Source organism: Tursiops truncatus, chromosome 14 (assembly GCF_011762595.2).
Source record: "Tursiops truncatus isolate mTurTru1 chromosome 14, mTurTru1.mat.Y, whole genome shotgun sequence".
Lineage (NCBI taxonomy): Eukaryota > Metazoa > Chordata > Mammalia > Artiodactyla > Delphinidae > Tursiops > Tursiops truncatus.
The window spans coordinates 87,658,047-87,675,987 of NC_047047.1; the positions used below are offsets into that span (position 1 = coordinate 87,658,047).

At 57.7% G+C, this 17,941-nt stretch overlaps 1 protein-coding gene across 1 annotated transcript in view; it reads right to left on the minus strand.

The window, feature by feature from the left end:
* Positions 1-7,793: 7,793 nt before the first annotated feature.
* Positions 7,794-17,941, minus strand: part of TPO (thyroid peroxidase) — a 32,332-nt gene continuing 22,184 nt past the window's right edge. Inside the window, exons 8-13 of the mRNA XM_004311846.3 lie at positions 17,297-17,549; positions 16,586-16,756; positions 14,831-15,068; positions 14,108-14,316; positions 13,351-13,521; positions 7,794-8,004 (exon numbers count right to left, since the gene is read on the minus strand). Of these exons, the coding sequence (XP_004311894.1) occupies positions 7,901-8,004; positions 13,351-13,521; positions 14,108-14,316; positions 14,831-15,068; positions 16,586-16,756; positions 17,297-17,549 (1,146 nt within the window). The 3' untranslated portion in view covers positions 7,794-7,900. The remainder of the gene's footprint in view (positions 8,005-13,350; positions 13,522-14,107; positions 14,317-14,830; positions 15,069-16,585; positions 16,757-17,296; positions 17,550-17,941) is intronic.

The window sequence follows — 17,941 nt, forward strand, 5'->3', positions numbered from 1 at the left end:
GGTGACGCCTAGGGTAAGCATCGCACGATGCTGGGGTGACGCCCAGGGTAGCGATGCTGGGGTGACGCCCAGGGTAAGCATCGCGCGATGCTGGGGTGACGCCCAGGGTAAGCATTACGCGATGCTGGGGTGACGTCCAGGGTAAGCATCGCGCAGTGCTGAATGTCCCAAGGGCGAGCTACGTCCACCGCCAGTTTGCAGGTCGTCTCGTGTGAATTCCCCACAGAAATAGTAAGAACAGGAGGCACAGTAGACACAGATGGGCCTGGGCCGGGAGCCGGTCGAGTCCTAGACCCCAAGGCCAAGGGCACAGTCTCCTGGGTTAGACTTTCAGAGGGTACGAAACCTGGGCAAATTAGTGCCAATCCTGACAGCAGATGGACCGGAATTATTACAGCAGCAGAATAACTAATACCGTAACAAGCTGACCTCAGGGGGAGTGAGGATTCGGCGCAGATGGACGGTGACAGGTGCGAACACTGGGCGAGCTGGGCGCTGAGGCCCGTCCGGACCCGGAGCCGGTGAGACAACTGACCCAGGACTCGTAGGAGACGGGACTGTTCCTTCCAGCCAGCTGGTCGTTAACGCAGCTCAGGGGCCGTCTGCAGCACACGGGACCCAACAGACACATAGGAACTAAACAGGGTCCCAGAGGCCAGAGGCTGAGAGCTACACGGAGCCGAGCCGACCGGTGGTTCCTGGTGGTGATGTCAGCTCGAGGCTCCAGGGGAGAACAGAGCCGTCTGCCAACCAGCTAGTGCCGTCCCTGTGTCTCCTCAGCAGAAATCATTCAGCGACTCAGAGCTGCTACGCTTCCTTTCCCGTAGCGGCGCGGTGACCTACAATGCGTGTTATTTCGCTGCGGCCCCGCTGATGGAAAAATCTCCGGCGCAGAAACCGGCTTCATCTCCCAGGGGCGCGATGGGAGGGTGGTTAGAGCGTCTCCCATACTGGTCCAATCAAGTCTTTAACGGGTTTTATATTAGCAATGATAAGAACTTGGGAACACAGAACAGGATGGCCCAGGACCTACAAGAAGCAGTATTTTTAGGTGATGAACGGTAAAACCTCTCTCTCCACGTAACACCTGTGTAAGCGTGCAGAGCAGACCTTCAGTTCCCCTGGCGGTTTCCCTCCCTGCTGGCACAGAGCCGGGCGGTAGGCTCTCATCTGTCAATCCCTACCTACCACGTGGTCTTGGAACACAGCAGGTGCAGGGCACGGACGCCCCAGGAGGAAGGAGGAGGGTTCCCTGCGTCCTGGGTGAGGGAAGGGCCAGCACAGGCGGGGGCCACTGCGGCCAAGCCCCGCCCCACCTCAGAGCTGTCGCTATGGCTGCATGGCCTCCCCGGGCTCGCGACTTCACGTGTGAAACAGGGGCCCAGTGACGACTGCTTTATGGGTTGATGTGACTAATAGCTCCCCCAGGACTGCCCGCGAGCCCGGAGGGGGTCCCTCAGAGGATAATCAGGCTAAGGTACCCAAGCGAGGGAGAGGGATAGAGGGGCAGAAACGGGGCCTGGAAATGGGAGGTGGCAGCGGCTGGGAATGGAGACCTCGGTTCTAAATCCGGCGGCAGATTCCCAGATGAGGAGACAAGCCACTTAGACCCTGTTCCGTCCTCAGAATCACAGTCCTTCCAGGAAATCTCGAGTTCTGCTCCCAGGAGGAGGGGCGGGACGCAGGCTCAGGCATCCGCAGAGACAGATGAGCTGGGCTCGCACTGTCCATCCTGAGTCAGCTGAGAAGCTGGCTGAGTGGGTAGGAAACTCGGGGGGGAAAAGGAATCACAGGATAAGAGGCAACATTAAAACTGGAGAAAAAGTGAGCCTGGGATGTGAGGGTGGTGAAAATAATCTTCCATTCCTTTCGTTGGAGGGACAGGTTTATAAATATGTGTAACATGTAAATACGTCCTCATGGCAAGCCCCCCAGGAGGAAACAGTCAGGCAGCTTTTGCAAACAGAGCCAGACGACCGCAAGGTGGTGGGGTTTATTCGTCCACGCTGGGTCAGCGTGTCCTGATGAGGCGCCGGGCAGCGCGCGGGCGTCCTGCTGCTTCCACCGGTCCCCGTCCTTGGAAATCGAGACAGACGAGAGCGGTGTCTGGCTCGGGCTCCAAGAGCTGTGCACGCATCACACGTGCAGCTCCTGCTTGCGGAGAAGGACTCGGGCTCCACAGGCCGGGTCCTGCAGGAGAGCAGCCGCCACGAGCTTCAGACCGACAGGAGGCCTCGCCCCGGCCCCGGCCGCGGCGGCTGCTGAGGTGTCCGGCGGGTACGCGGTCCCCGGCGTGGCCGCAGAGGCCTGGTCTGGGCATGTCGGTGGCGCCGCCTCACTCCGGGTGCCGTAGTTTTGGTTCCACGCTTGGGAGGCAGGTGCCAAGGCTGATTCCACTCTGCCTCCAAGGAGAGGATCATTTTAGCTCTAAATCCCACCCAGCCCTGAATCTCAGGCAGGCCCCAGGGAGCAGCAGTAACTTCTTAATATAACGTCGCTTGGGGTCATGTGCATAAAGATAGTGAAAAGCGAGTTTAGCCTGAGTCTTTCACGCGGATTATAATTACTCCATTTTCTAAAAAAAGCACATTTCAAAAGTCAGTATTTTCTTTCAGCCCTGGCTCCTCTCCCATCACCCCAGCCCGTACTTCAGACGTGCTGCACGGATGCCCCACAGTTAGTCTTAGGGTTGAAGCCCTTCGTACAAATGAAAGGCATTTTCATTCCTTTCACCCTGGCTCACTGATTCCAATTTGTCTTTACTTTTTAAAAAGTAGGTTAACATTTTGACAAATTAGCATTCTCCTGTAAATACAGTTTGTAGGAGAGGGAAACACGCAGCGGGAAGGTGCAAAAGGGATGGGGACACAGCGCCAAATAGAAATGCAGGAGGCACCCCCGCTGAGCGCCAGCAGCCCGGCATTCCCAGGGACTTCCGGGGTCTTAAGGGGAACGTCTGACACTGCAAACCTCAGGAAGGCCAGGTGTGGACCCACCTGCTCTGAGTCCCCAGCAGGAGGGTGGTGCTGTGGAGAGCTCACGTCCTGGGGTTTCCCGTGTCCCAGCTGGGAAGTCCCTTCTCCCTCTCCCTCCAGGATCGGCAGCGAGGATTCAGGGTCGGCATGTGTCCTGTGGACACACACTGCTGTCATCGCTTACAAGAAACAGAGGGAGCCCCAAGCCATGTGACCTCAGAGGGTCACCAGCTCGCTCCCGCAAAGACAAAGAAATGCTGCAGATTCAAGAAAACACCTCGGTTTAGAAACAAAACTGAAAATCCCATGGAGCACAGCTGGAGGGAGATGCTTACCCCCTGCTGGGGTATTTGCTGAGACTCTGCCTCATAGAACTCGTCACCTCCCCAGGAGTAAACGACGGAGATGACAGCGAAGGTCATAGCGTGAAAGTGGCTTCGATCTGACTGTTTCTAAGACACAACCTAATACTGAGATATGGGGGACTTTTAAAAACATGTCCCAGGATATAAGGACAACTAACGTGGTGCAGGCCATCGACCTTCACCTCTGCAGGGGCTCTGAGGGAGGGGACGGTAGGGGTAAAGAGACTGAGAGTCGAAGAAACCAGGTCTCATGTCGGGAGCCCGGCCTCGGGAACCGGAGTCCTGTGAGGGTACAGCAGGGAAGGAGCACAGGGGACTGAGGCGGCACCCCACAGGGCACGGGACCCCGAGTCACGCGCCTGGACCCGCTCTGGACGGCGGGACGGGATAGTTGCTGAAACTGCCTCCCTCAGCCCCTCAATGCAAGAGGCGTAACTCTATGTTTTCCTTAAAGAGAAACTGAAAGAGAGCAAAAAAAATTAACGGCAACAAAAGCAACAGGACTCTGCGTTCCAGGTTCAGCCGTCTGACCTGCAGCCACTCTTATGGCAGTGAAAAATATATGTATTGTTTCGCCAGCTCTGGGCTCCGGGTGGTAGAGCAGGTAAGGCCGACCTCCCCGTGGGTCTGTCCCAAGCAGGTCATCCCGTCATCAAGAGAAGGGGAGGTGCGGGAGGACACGCACAGACCCGCGGTGCAGACGGAAGGTTGGCCTCGGGCAGAGGAGAGGCCACACCGCCTGGGGGACCATCACCTCTCAGGGATAAGTGGGAAATAATGCCAACTCACCCTCTTTCCCCAAGTTGCAATCATACTTCCGGTAGAAATAAACAGTGCAGAATGCAGCTGCAATCTACCAAAGGCACAGGATAATGGGACGTAAACAAAGGGAAACTGAAGACTCTCACCTCAGATGCTGAAATTGACGGCCAAAGCTTACGCTTGGGACAAACGATAAAACAAGAGCCCATCGCAGGAACTGACGTGTACACCTCACAGTCTCCACTGACTAATGACCGACAGGTAAACACAGTGTGGATGAAATTTAGACCGAAAGGGTTGACCCGAGAAGTTCAGACCCGCAGAAGTAACTGTGCAGAGGAAGCTCTCCTGGGCTGGAGACCAACGAGCGAAATGGATGTGGGCCATGAATCAAGTTTTTAGTGTAAAAGTTGCACAGAAAAGGATTTATCTTGGTGGATATAATTTCAGTGAGACAAACAACGTCAAACTGGCGTGTATTTTAATTGCGTAAAGAAAGCTGCCTGAGGAGTTGGTTTAATGGGGCTAACTCTGGATCAGTCTTTCAGTGAAAACACGTCAATGTTGGTATATTTCTGATTGAAATACTTATGTTAATAGTTGTTGCTCCAAAATATATAGCCTTAGACCCAAAATAGTAGGGGAGGCATAAGGGGGGGCGAGAGAATCAGCACGGAATGCAGGTCAAGGCCCACGGAGCACCTGACACGTGTCCACCATTCGGCCTCTCTCTGTCTCTGTCTCTCTGTGTATGTCTCTCTATCTCTCTGTGTCTCTCTCTGTCTCTCTGTCTCTCTCTGTGTTTCTGTCTCTCTATTTGTCTCTGTCTCTCTGTCTCTGTGTCTCTCTCTGTTTGCCTCTGTCTCTCCCGTCAGTCTCCCACTGGCATCCTCGTGGCTGGAATGATCAGGTTTGGAATCCTCGGGGCAGCAGCGTGCAGACACCCAGGGGGCCTGTAGGTTTAGGCTCCTTCCACCAGGCTCTGAGGACGCAGCGTTTGCAGGGAGCTGCAGTGACTCAGGGGCTTGTGCAGACAGGCCCCCGTGTGGCCCCATAAAGAAGGCCCACCCCTCCCCCTCCCTGCCATCGGCCTCCCCTCCCCCCGCAGGGTTCACAGGTCATTCAGGTAAGTGGTACTTTGCAACCAAAGTGGTGTCGGGGCGTATTTTTCAGCCTCCAGAGTCTACAATCAAGGGTGGTAGATGTTTCCCTCCCAAACTTCCTCAGATAGGTGTTCATTTAATCTGTGGCTGTCAATCTGAAAGAAAACAGCTATTTTTCTTGAGTGTGTGGGCTAGAGGCATAACTTTTCCATAATAATAAGGTGATTGATGTTTCATAGAGATGTCTACAAATACAAAATCGCATCCGAACACTAAGTCATGGTAACACCAGCTTTTCACCATGGGGGCGTTTGGTAGATGTGACGATAGAACCCAGCTAGTCTGGGGGTGCTCACCTACGGCCCATCTCATTTTTATTGCTTAATTGATTTCATGGTTACCTAAGGGGTTTTTTGTTGTTTTTTTTGCGATACGCGGGCCTCTCACTGTCGCGGCCCCTCCCGTTGCGGAGCACAGGCTCCGGATGCGCAGGCGCAGCGGCCACGGCTCACGGGCCCAGCCGCGCCGCGGCATGTGGGATCTTCCCGGACCGGGGCACGAACCCGTGTCCCCTGCATCGGCAGGCGGACTCTCAACCACTGCGCCACCAGGGAAGCCCTACCTAAGGGTTTTAATTATCGATAATGTCTAAGCTTTTAAGGCCAAGTAATTCTGAAAACATAGGGGATATTTTCTGACACCACCCTCATCTAAAACTCCAGACGCCATTTGCAGTCACTGTAAGTCATCTTCTCCCAGCGCAGGGGAGCAGCGGGGTCTTGAGGACAAGGCAGGTGTAAACAAATCAGTGATTAGTCAAAATAACAGTCCTGAGGATGAATCGCCCCAAGCCAAAGTCGACCCTGGGGACCAGAGGAGGCCCGATGGCAGGTGTCTCGGTGTCTGGGGGGTGCTGGGGCTGGAGGGTGTGAACAGTAAGCATCTGCTGTCTCACAGCTGGGGGTCTAGACGTGAGCCCCAGGTGTGGGCAGGGCTGGCTCCTCTGAGGCTGCGCGGTCCCCTGCTCCCTCCTGCTGCTCCGCTGACGGGCCTGGGTGAGCCTTGGCTCTAGGTGCATCACGCAGGAGTCTGTCTCCATGCTCGCTGGCCTTTCCCCGTGCACCTGTGTCCCAACTCCCCTTCTATAAGGACACCAGGCCTGTAGGGTTCGGACCCACCTGCTCCAGCACGATCTCATCTTAACCAATTTCATCTGCAATGACCCTGTTTCCAGATAAGGTCACATTCCAAGATAGTAGAGGTTAGGACTTGAACACATGAGTTTTGGGGACACCGTCAGCCCATAATGAGTACTCGCCATGGAGAGGAAGACTAAGACAGCGACTAAAATTCCTCAGTGTATCTGACACGTGACTTGTGGCTGTTCTACAAGCTTGTGATTTGGAGAAATGATTTCTCCGCGGCATCTGAACTATGAAAGATATTAGCGCAGTTAGAAGCTGTGAGTCCATTAGCAAGTGTGTCACCTAAATGTCATTCACCTGGAGATCACAGCCCTGTGTCATCTGAAGTCTGGGTGGCAGAGAGCATCCTGGAGTGGGAAAGAAACAGACCTGGATTTACTACTGCATCTTGGCAGGGGGCAGGGTAGGACCGGGGGGTCACAGACACAGGGGTCCCCCTTCCAGGTCCTCGGAATAAACGGAAAGGCCGTGACCCTCAATTACTGATGAGACTCAATTATTGACCACAAGGCGTGAGGTCAGTCCTGAGACCTGATCGCTGAGGTCCAGGGTTCTATTAGAAACCCATTCCGGTAAGATGAGCAACTCCATGGGGGGAAGTTCCCTTTGGGGTCCAGCAGCTGGGGGTTCTGAACGTGCCAAGGAGTCTCTAGAAACTCTAGACAGGGGGTGTGAAGCGTTGAGCTCACCAGGAAGATGGGACGTGAACCAAAGGCCACCCGGGAGCAGAGGGTCAGGGTGACGCGAGGATGGGTGCGGGGCCGGCGCTGCGCCTGAGTCACAGAACCAGGGATTCTGCAGCTGGGCGGAGGGGAAGCGGCCCGAGGGTGTCCGGAAGGTCAGCCCAGCTCAGAGGCCAGAGAGGACGGGGCCTGGGTCTGCTGCTGGCCCACAGTGGCTTCCACGTGGTCTCTATTAACTGCACACATTTGAACACCGAGGGGTGCCGGGTCTGATTCCTAAGACCTGGCAGATGAGAAGCAGCAGCGAAGGGTGGAGACGGAGCCCTGGCTCGGCTCTCACCCCCAGAAACATGCAGATCCGGCCGCCAAAGTCAACAGCTGTGCCGTTTTTAACATAAAAGTTCACCTTTCACTTTCCCAGTTTCCCCAGAGTTTGCTCTTGAGGGAGGGGAGAGAAATGAAGAGTAAGGTTTTTATCCAGGGATGACCTTTTTTCTCTGAGAAACCTTTGTAAGAACCTTTATTCCTAACGAAAGAGACTTTCAATACAATCATTTAATGTGACCAAGAATCCAATATCCCCGAATCTCTACCCACAGATGTTCAATACCCTCTAATGTGTACGAACAGTCACCCCACTTTCATTATCTGGAGCAGAATGAAAGAGCCAGAAAGGCTAACACTGAACAAAGTAGCTCTGGAGACAGGTGGGTTTGGACGCCGGTGCTCTCTACTGGTTCCAGAAAAATAAAGAAGCAGCATCTCCAGCCGGGCCCATAGGAGTGGAAGCTGCTGAAAAGCGGGGACTTACCACCTGCAAACCACCATCCAGGTGAGGCCTGCCAGGCCACAGATGAGCACGGCACCCAGCACGATGGAGACCATGGATGCCCGCGGGAGCCTCCCGGAGTCTGGAGCAAGGACAGAGCCAGCCGGTGAGCCTGCCCGGCTGAGGGCAGCGGCCAGTGCACCCTCCCAAACCCCAGCCCCACCCCCAGCCGCAGCCCGAGCATCCCTGACCCTGGAAACCAAGTTCCTCTGGGTAATTTTCCTTCCACGGACCTCCTTGCTCTGCCCCGTGGGCTGTCCATCCCCTGCTGTCTTTGCTGTACTTGGAGTTGAGCTCTGCTCTTACTGAGCTCTCCTTTTCCTACTGCAGGAGCTTTAATAAAATGTCTTGCCATTGTAACAGGTCCCAGTGCATAATTTTTCTTATGACCGCTTATGAAATAGATTTCTTAGTATTCTTTTCTTATAATTTTTCTTACAGGAGCTGGAAGCCAAGTTATGATTCCTAGATTTGCAGCTGAGTGGCTGTGTGACCCTGAGCAAGCCACTTACCCTCTCTGTTCTGCACATGGGGATCAAACTTCGTGCTTCCCTCCCGGAGATAATTCACGGGGGGGTGAAACTAGCTGAGGGTCTGGAGCCAGCCCGCCCCGCCCAGGGTTTCACAGTGGTCCTGTGTCTCAGACACGATCTAGCCTCAAGTACGAACCGGCTGGCTCCCTGCTCTCACCCAGCATCAGAGGCCGCGGCAGCGCGGACACACATGGCCGGAGGGTGACCCTTCGGTCATCCCTGCCTGTATGTCGACACCCCCTCCCAGCCTGGATGCCCGAGGGCCGTGGTCTCACCCACGCAGGTCCTGCCGTCCTCGCCAAGCACGTAGGGGTCGGTGCACTCGCACTGGAAGCCGCCCTTGGTGTTCTTGCACCGGGCGGACGCGTGGCACGGGGGTTCCATCACGTCTTCACACTCGTTGATGTCTGCACACACGATGAGAGGTCAGGGACAGCCTCCTGCTTCCCTTCCCCACGAGGCCGGTCCCTCCCCAGCTCTGTCCCGTGTCCAGGAGGCAGAGGGACATCACCCCATGTCGGGGCCGCGTCTCCCCTGGATCCCCGCACCTTTGAAAAGAGAACGTCCCCTGATGTCCCACGGGCATTTCCCTCCCGCCCCACTTCTGCTCACAGCGGCCCTTCGGCCGCTCAGGAGACAGCCCGGCCCGTGGCCACCCTCTGCCCCGCTGGCCTGACTGCTTCTCCTGGCCCGGCCCCAGTGGCCGCCTTGGGCCCGCAATCCCTCTGGTGCCGGTGCCGATCCAGACTCAGTTCTGTTCGTTCAAATTCTGCCAGGTGCTGCGAGGGCCCGAGGGTGAGGCAGGTCCCCGGAGGTTCAGGCCACACAGGCCGGCAGCCTCGCTCAGACGCGGGCACGTGGCTCCCCTGGAGGCCGCTGGTGCTTTCCACACTGAGGAGGACTCCACCCCGGGCGGGACTCGAGAGTGGGTGGGAAGGAGGCGGGTGAGGGCCGGTGGGAGCGAGTCCGCCCACCCCGAGCGGACAGCTTCCAGCCACACAGCCGACTCTGGGCCTGGGCCTCCACCCACCGTTGGAAGAACACCGGCCGTGCCGCCGGGAGCCGGGACCTGACACCCAGGTCCGCAGAGCAGGTGGGTGTGGTGAGTCCCCCCAGACAAGGAGCATGTGCGGCCCCCGCGGTCTCCTTCTGTCGGAACCCATAACCACGACCGGACCCCAGGTTCCTGTTTCCAAATAACACGCTATCTTTTCTGGCCAATTTCAGGAAGGAAGCAGCAGAATGTCAAAAGAAGAAATATGTCCTGAATACATGCTGTCCAACCACATCACATTAGCAAACGTCACGCGCGTGTGTCCTCGCAGGTGGCCCTTGTTCTGAGGGAATGAAGTGAACGTGGGCTCAGCCTCTGCCGCCGGCCGAGCCCCTCACTCCATCCTGGACACTGGACTGCAGGTAGGTGCGTAAAACAAGGCAGGCTCCTCCTCTCCTGCCTCTGGAGGCCTGAAGTGCAGACGCGGCCCCGAGCACACTCGGAGGGAAGCATCGCTCCCGGCCTCTCCCAGCTCCCGGGGCTGCTGGCCGTCTCGGCTTCCTCAGCCTGGCTGCCTCTCTCCCATCCTCCGTCCTCACAGGGCCGTCTTCCCTCTGTGCCTGTCCTCCTCCTGGAGGGACACCAGTCCTCCTGGACCAGGGTCCACCCTGATGGCCTCATTGGAATTGCACTGCACCTGCAAAGACACTACTCCTAATAAGGCCACATCTGAGGTCCTGAGGTCTAGGACTTCAACATACCTCTGGGGGGACAGAATTCAACCCCTTTCACTCCAGGGTCAGGTTCTTCCCATCAGAAGCCAGAGCGGGGACTGTAGGGTCTGTCTCCTGGTCCGGGGAGTCCACCCAGAACGTGTGGCAGCCCCACACGGGTGGTGAGGGCCGTCTCAAGCCTGTGTGCCCCCAGATCCCCACGTCAGTCTGCACCGTGGCCATGGCTGCTCCTACCGGGACGGGTTACCTCCCAAGGAGAGCTGAAGACCACACCCCCGGGCCCAGCTACAAACATCTGCACGGTGTTCCATTTCCCTAAGCACATGTGTGCCGACAGCAAGCCTCACGCTCCCTGTAGGTGCAGGAACATGTATTTGTGCTCACTTATTACAGAACCTCTCGGCGGTAACCAGAGTGAAAAGCCACGGACACATTGCTTTTTATCCTTCTGGATTCACGGCTTCAAAGCCCTCGAAAGAGACTCATTACACTCATTTGCTAATTATGTTTTTTAGTGTGATGATTTTGGGGGCTAAGCAGGATTTGAGCGGAGAAGAGAGAACGAGTCTCCTCAGAGTTTGTGGATTGGATGTTCAGTTAAACGCTCTTGCTGCCCTTTCTGCAGCCATGGGCGTGCAGGTAAGCGATTGCGCTGAGGACGGGCTGCAGCCCTTCCGTCTCATCAATTCACAGCGGCAGTGAAGTTCCCTCCCTGCTGCGTCCAGAGCCATTTTTTCTCGCAATTCTTGGCTTAGAAAATTCTAGTAGAGCATAGATGAGGCGAAAAATATCTGTGTAAAGGAGCGAGCCCTCGTCCTGCTTCCTGTCATACACTTACGCTAAAGATATTCTGCCCTAATTATCGATGTGTCCACACAAAAACACAGGGTTCTATAAACAGAGTCAGTACCCTCCTCCCTGGTCCTATCTCGCTGTGCCCACGTGACCGAGCTTAAGGAGCTCCTGTCTCCATGGGACGCTTATCAATGTCGAAATAAATAGGACCCCCTGCTTGTTGGAAAGTGGGTTCTCGCTACCCACACAGCTCTGTAAGTCGCCGTTTTACTTAGTGATGTGCTGACACGTGCCTTGCACATGCTTTCAGGGCGCAGTTAGCTGTTAGTATGAAAAATTACGTTAGAAAAAGACAGGAGGTGGGGGAGCTGACTGGGAGGTGGGAGGACGTTGGGAGTAGAAGAGCGATGCTGGCGTCGTTCGGACCATCGCTAGGGTGCAGAAGGCCTCCCTCGGGGAGAGTCTGAGCTGGGCGTCGGAGCGTAACCAGGGGCAGCAGGTGAGCCCGTGGCACTGACCCTCCTTTACTCTCTGGTTCTAAGCTTTTCTCCTTTATTATTTGTACCTTGTAGACCCCTAGGAATAGAGCTTCGGGGTCATAAATAGCTAAAACAAGTAGCCAGCATGATGCAGCATAAAAGGTCCAGGGGTTTTTTCAGTAAAGACGGAAGGCACACATGTGACGTTTACACCTGGAGCACGCGGGGCTCTCACCCACCCCCACCGCCCGCCTCGGGCTCGTGTCCTTGCCCTGCCGACACCAGGACCACAGCCCTGGGTAACAGGGATGTTTTAATTCTGCACCAGCGCTAAGTGGAAACAGCACTAAAAGCTTCCAGATTTGTCCTACTTTTACTCCTGCGGGACCGTCTACAGAACATAAGAATAGGCAGCAATAAAAGAGGCGGTTGACGGACAGAAGAGGCGCGTCCGGACGCCACCGCGGTCCAGGACGGTCGGGCTCCTGTCACGGGAGGCTCCTGGAACGTGACTCTCTTCGCGGCCTGGCCCGGCCCCCTCTCCTTCAAGTCCACCGTCGTTCACGCCCAAACCCCAAGGAGATGTGGGAGGTGCCCGCTCGGCTGCAGCGCATGTCCTCCTGGTGCAGACCTGGGTGCGTGAAGGCTGCCCTACCGTCTAACCAGGGCTCTCGGCCCAGCGTGCTGGTTTTGGCCGTAGATTCCCTCAAACCCTCACTTTCCCGATGAGCTCCCTGTGCCATCCGCCCTCCTCCAAGTGGTGGCCTGGACGTCGCCCTGGAGCCCCTCCTTCTTTGCCTCCTTGTCCTTCCCCCTCACCTGGAGGGAGCGGCCGGGACCTTCCTGAACCTGGTGCCCCGGGCTGAGTCCTGAGGGTCCTGGGGCTCCGCCTCTCCTGGGCTTTTCCTGTACTCTTCCGAGTCTAGAGGCGGGTGTGGCCTCTGTAACTTTCCAGGACCCGTTTTGGAGTCCCCAGAATTGAAGTGAAAACTTTGTTACTGTGGTGAAACATACACAACATGAAATGTACCATCTTAATTATTTGTCAGCGTGCCTTTTGGTCGCATTAAGTACGATCGCGCGGTCGTCAGCTATGACCGCCCTCCATCTCTGGAATTGTTTCATCTTCCCAAATCGGAACTGTAGAACTGAACAAGTTGGGCCTTGTTTTCATTTCTTGTAAACCAGCCCGATTCTTGCGTGAGTCCGTCTCCTGCTCCTCTAGGGTCTTCCTCGTGCAGCTTAGAGGGAAACGTGAGGGAGCCTCTCCCAGGGGACGAGGGAGGCTTCCTGCTTCTGCTTGCCTGGTCCCGGTTCCGGGTCCTCCCAGGTGTAGGCAGACTGGGGCCCAGAGCAGGGAGGAGGGTGAGGTCTCCCTGGAAACGGGCCACCACAGGTGGGGGGCCTGCTCTACTGACGCCTCCTGTGGAAACACTCGTGTTTCATTGGAGCACTGGCTCTGTGAGCCCCTTCCTACAGGCCTCCCTGAAGCTCTAGCCTCTTCCTCCCCCCATCCTTCCCGGGTCACCCCGCGGGCGTGTCGTGAGGCGACCGTCTGGGTGCTTCATTTTCTAGAAAGACATCGACTTAGGAACATGGGCCACATGGAGGGGATAATTTATCTCCACGCAGAGAGTCCCTGGAAGATGATTATACTTGGAGACACCTTTGGTTGAATGACATTTATGTATGTTTTCATTTGGGGTTTCCTTCCAGTTTTTCTTTAAATTGAAGGAGAGTTGCTATACGGTATTACATAAGTTACAGGTGTGCAGTATAGTGATTCACAATTTTTAAGGTTATTTATTTTTCAAGGACATTTATTCTTAACTTGTATTTGAAAAATGCAGACTCCAGGGTCAAGTCGCGAAAAGACACCTGCTAACGACTGACCTTTACAGACCGGGGGCCGGGAATCCCATCCTCGGCGGGTGCAGGCGACTTCCTCCGGCCCGTGGAGCTGGAATCCATGGCGACAGGAAAACACCAGCACACGCCTTCCGGACTCCTCACACAGCAGGAAGTCCCCGTCCTCCACTTTGTCCGGGAAGCCACAGGCATCCTCTGGGCCAGGTTGACAGGTACATACAGTCAGTGCCGGACCCCTTTCTTCGCCCTCCTCTGGGGCTGCATCCCCCGATTGGCCTCCCAAGGGGCTCACGTCAGCAATCTCCTTCCCTCCAGTGGGACACAGCACGGGCCCCTCTCAGCACTGACCCCCTGCGGCAAAGTCACGCCTCTAACCCTTCCCCATGTTTCAGCCGTGACCAGGCTTCCCCACCCACCACGACGAGACCGCTTTAATTGAGGGCGGCCACGGTCCTCGCTGCACAAGGCAGGCTGGATCTCAGCCCCTCTCCTCTTCTGACCCCAGGGGAGCTCACCGTCGGCCGACCCTCCCGAGGCTGGGACCCGAGACACAGTTGCTCTGCTGGCAGGTGCAGGCCAGTGTGGTCCCCAGGAGGGGCCGAGGGGGGCTTCGCCTCAGACCTGCGCCTTCCCCGCCGAGGAGGTCACGCCCGGGACCCAGCAGGACGGGAGGCTCTTTCCTCCCCCCGAGGAGATTTGAAGCCGCTTCTCTCAGAAGCTGTGACCCCCGGGAGACCCTGTCCTTGACCCTGTAGGAGAGACGCTCCCGGTTCGCGGCTACCTGGAGGCGGGGCCTCCCTCCACGCGCCCAGGTTCATCCCCGGGATGCTGTCGCACGACTCGAACTCCTGGGGCCACGTCCCGACCCGGAAGGCATCGCGTGGCACGCGGGAGAGGCCGGTGTTGTCGCAGATGACGCGGGACAGAGAGTGCCGGCCCAGCTCCTGCCTCTGGGCTTCCGTGAACACCGCCTGGTTCTCCCACCAGAACCTCCAGGAGGACAGACGTGAGGACACGTGAGAGCCCAGTCCCTGCCACGCCGACCACTCCTGCCCACCCTCTGTGCCCACGCCATGCGGCACCGGAGGCCGGGCGCGGCCAGGGAAGGAGAGCGGCCCGGATGGCGCCGGGAGGACCGTTCTTTCCATTTCGGGACCCAGTTAACCCGCTCGGCCGCACTGATTTTCCCTGGGTGCAGAGCTGCCTCTACGACAAGAGTGACGAGGACAGAGCCCAGCCTTCAGGAGGGCTCTGCACCTGCCCTGCAGGACGTGCCCTGAGGCCCCCTCCCCGCAGGCTCTCCTCTGGCCCCATCGCCAGGGGAATTCAGCTTCTGGGAAACTGTCTCACTGTCCTCCCAAGAGGCTGCATCGCTGGCAAAGCCCACAGCTGCTGACCCGAAGGCCACAGCGCGCTCCTCTCACCACATAAAGCCCCGCTTCTGGCGCGGGAACGCCGTCGGCACCGAACAGCCCCTGCGTCCCCGCCTATCCCGGGCACCTACCGGTCCCCGTCCCTCAGGTTCCTCATTTGCTTTCCGATGATGCAGGCAAACAGTGGGCCGGTCCGCGCCCCGGGGAGGACTCTCTCGGCTAAGCCCCCGAGCCACACGTCCACGTTAGCCGGGTGCCCGTACAGGTCCAGGATCTTGTCGGCCACGCTCCCGTGGCTGGTGGCGGCTCTCAGGTCGGCCCGGGTCTCCAGCCTGGACAAGCCGCAGAATTCCCGCCACTCATTGTAACCTGTGCGGGGAGAGGGCCGAGGCCGCCCTACTCGGGATCCGGACGTTCCCCACCCGCCCCGCCAGCTGTGGGCCATCGACACCTGGGGCTCTGGCCACAGGGTCCCCGCCTCAAATCCACCTTGCCGCCCCACGGCCTGCAGACCTCCCTGTCGGAATATTCCAGCACGGGCGGCAGGGCCTTGTGGAGAGTTTGCTCACAAACCAGCCAGGCAGCATGCGTGGGGACCAGGCTGAACCCTGCACACCCGAGTGGGCCACACTGTTACCCACTTCTCGTCTCTGCTGAGCGGCGAGGCCAGCGCTCACCTGCCGCATCCACGTTCCCACGGGAGCGGCCGGAGCACAGGCGCCAGCACCCCTCCTTCCACACAGGCACACACACGCACAGCCACACACTCGCACACACACAGGCACACAGACACACACACGCACAGACACAGGCACACACACGCACAGACACAGGCACACACACAGACACAGGCACACACACGCACAGACACAGGCACACAGACACACACACGCACAGACACAGGCACACACACGCACAGCCACACACACACACAGACACAGGCACACACATGCACAGCCACACACACACACAGACACAGGCACACAGACACACACATGCACAGCCACACACACACACAGACACAGGCACACACATGCACAGCCACACACACACACAGATACAGGCACACAGACACACACATGCACAGCCACACACACACACAGACACACAAACATGCAGATGCACAGACATACAGACGCACACACAGACACACAGACATACAGACACGCACAGACACGCACACACAGACATAGACACGCATGCACACACACAGACATACACACAGACACGCACACACAGACATACAGACACGCACATACAGACCACACACACACACACACACACACACACACACACACAGGCAGAGCCACGGAAAGGACCACGTCTGTGTGACTCTGGGCTGCAGCTCCCTCCTGGTCTCCGGCTTGCTGGACCGCTGGTCCCCCATCCTCTCCCTCCGCGTCCCACTGCTCTCGGGGCCCGCCTCCTCCAGACCTCCAACCCTCCTCATGGCGCGTGAACCCTCGCCTTACACGCCATCTGGGTCTGACCAGAAGCTCGCCAAGGCTCCCCGTCATTTCCTCTCTGGTTATGTGCTCTGCCGCCCGCGGCCCTTTTGGCAAGACTGGGTCTCGTTTTATGCCCGGGGCCTCAGACACAGCAGACCCCCGACGGAAGTGCCGCATGAACGCATGGACACAAGGAAACGCATTGCGCCCGGGCCAGCTCCCCGCAGGGCGCTGAGGCAGCGGGACACAGAAATCTGGGGGTGGGGGCTTGCGCTCAGACTAAACAGAGCTAGAGGAGAGGATCCCTTATTTCCAGTTAGAATGCGAGGGTACAGAGGCTTTCAAAGCCGTTTCTCAGACGTTGGCAGTAGGTCCGAGATACATTAGAACAGCAGCTCATCCGGCAGCTCCCGCAGGAAAGGAACCGGGAGGGCCCACCTGGCAGGCCGTGGTCCCGGCCCCTCTGAAGGTTGATGGATGCCAGGTCCAGGGTCCCCGAGTCCGACAGCACAAAGAGCCTCTCTGTCAGCTCCTCGTTCATCAGCTGGTCTTGCACCTGTAGCTTGGCTGGTGTCGCCAGCAGGCCCCTCATGATGGGGTCCACACCACCTGGAAACAGCACAGAGGAGGGATGCACTTTCTCAGGTGAGTCTCGGGGAAACAGAACAGATCGTAAACTATGCTGGTTCTGAACAAAAGCCTCCCATAATCTCAGGAATTCACCTCCAGGGCTTCCCAAGTTTCCTGGGCCCTTAGGGTGCTGCCTCGTGGTGGATTCGCCCCGTCAGAGCCCCAACGGGCCGGACCGTGACGTGTGTCTGAAGGAAACCAGGATGGAGCCTCAGGGGCGGAGGTTTTGTGCTTGTTTTTCAGCAGCAGAAACGTCACAGTTGAAGGAGGTGTTTGCTGGGTCTAAAGCCTAGACCAGTGAACAAGCCCCAGCCTGGCTGAGGGAGCCCGGGGCCGTCCCTGGGAGTTCTGGAGACTCAGAAACCCCAGGGAAAGCGTCTGATGAACAGGATCACTTTTCAAACCTCTGTGGATGCATTTATATTCTCCATGCCCGCTGCTGACCCGAGCACCTCCGGCCAGCGGGCAGGTGACCGCACACCTGGCTCCCCCTCCCAAGCGTGGCCCAGGGATGCGCACCTTCCTCAAGGAGCCGCCAGGGCCGGAAGAAGGCATCTCGCAGCGGCAGGAGCCCCAGGCGCTCCTGGAAGCGGGCGTCCAGCCGCCGCACCAGCGGGTGCACTGTGGCGTGTCCAAAGCGGAAGGCGGCCGTGGAGAACACGTTGGACACCGTAGGGTCCACGGCGGGGTCGTATCCCCTGTAGGGGCCCACGTGCTGCCCGAAGGCCTCGGGGCCCAGGATTTTGGGGACGTAATCCCGCAGGGTGATGATCTGTGGAGAAAGGAGAGTGGGTGGGAGCCGGGGCAGTGGAGCCCCTGGCTGGATGCGGGCTCACAGTCAGAGCGATGCCGGGTTGGGGGGCTTCTTCCCGCACAGGCCTGGGGGCCGTTGCATCTCCAGAGCTGTCACTGGGGGTCTTGTCACCTGGGGGCACAGGGAAGCAGGGGAGCAGGTACAGGAACACCCCCTATTCCAAAGAAAGTCCTGAGCTCTCGGCTTCTACGGGGTTGTACAGGGCACGTCAGATGCCCCCAGACACCCTCCAGGCCAGTCCAGGCCACGGAAAGTGAGGGGGACCCTCAGTGCGTGAAGACGAACCAAGGAGGCTGCTGCCCCCCTGCACTCTTCCAGAAACATGACAAGGTTTCTGTCCAGCAATCAGC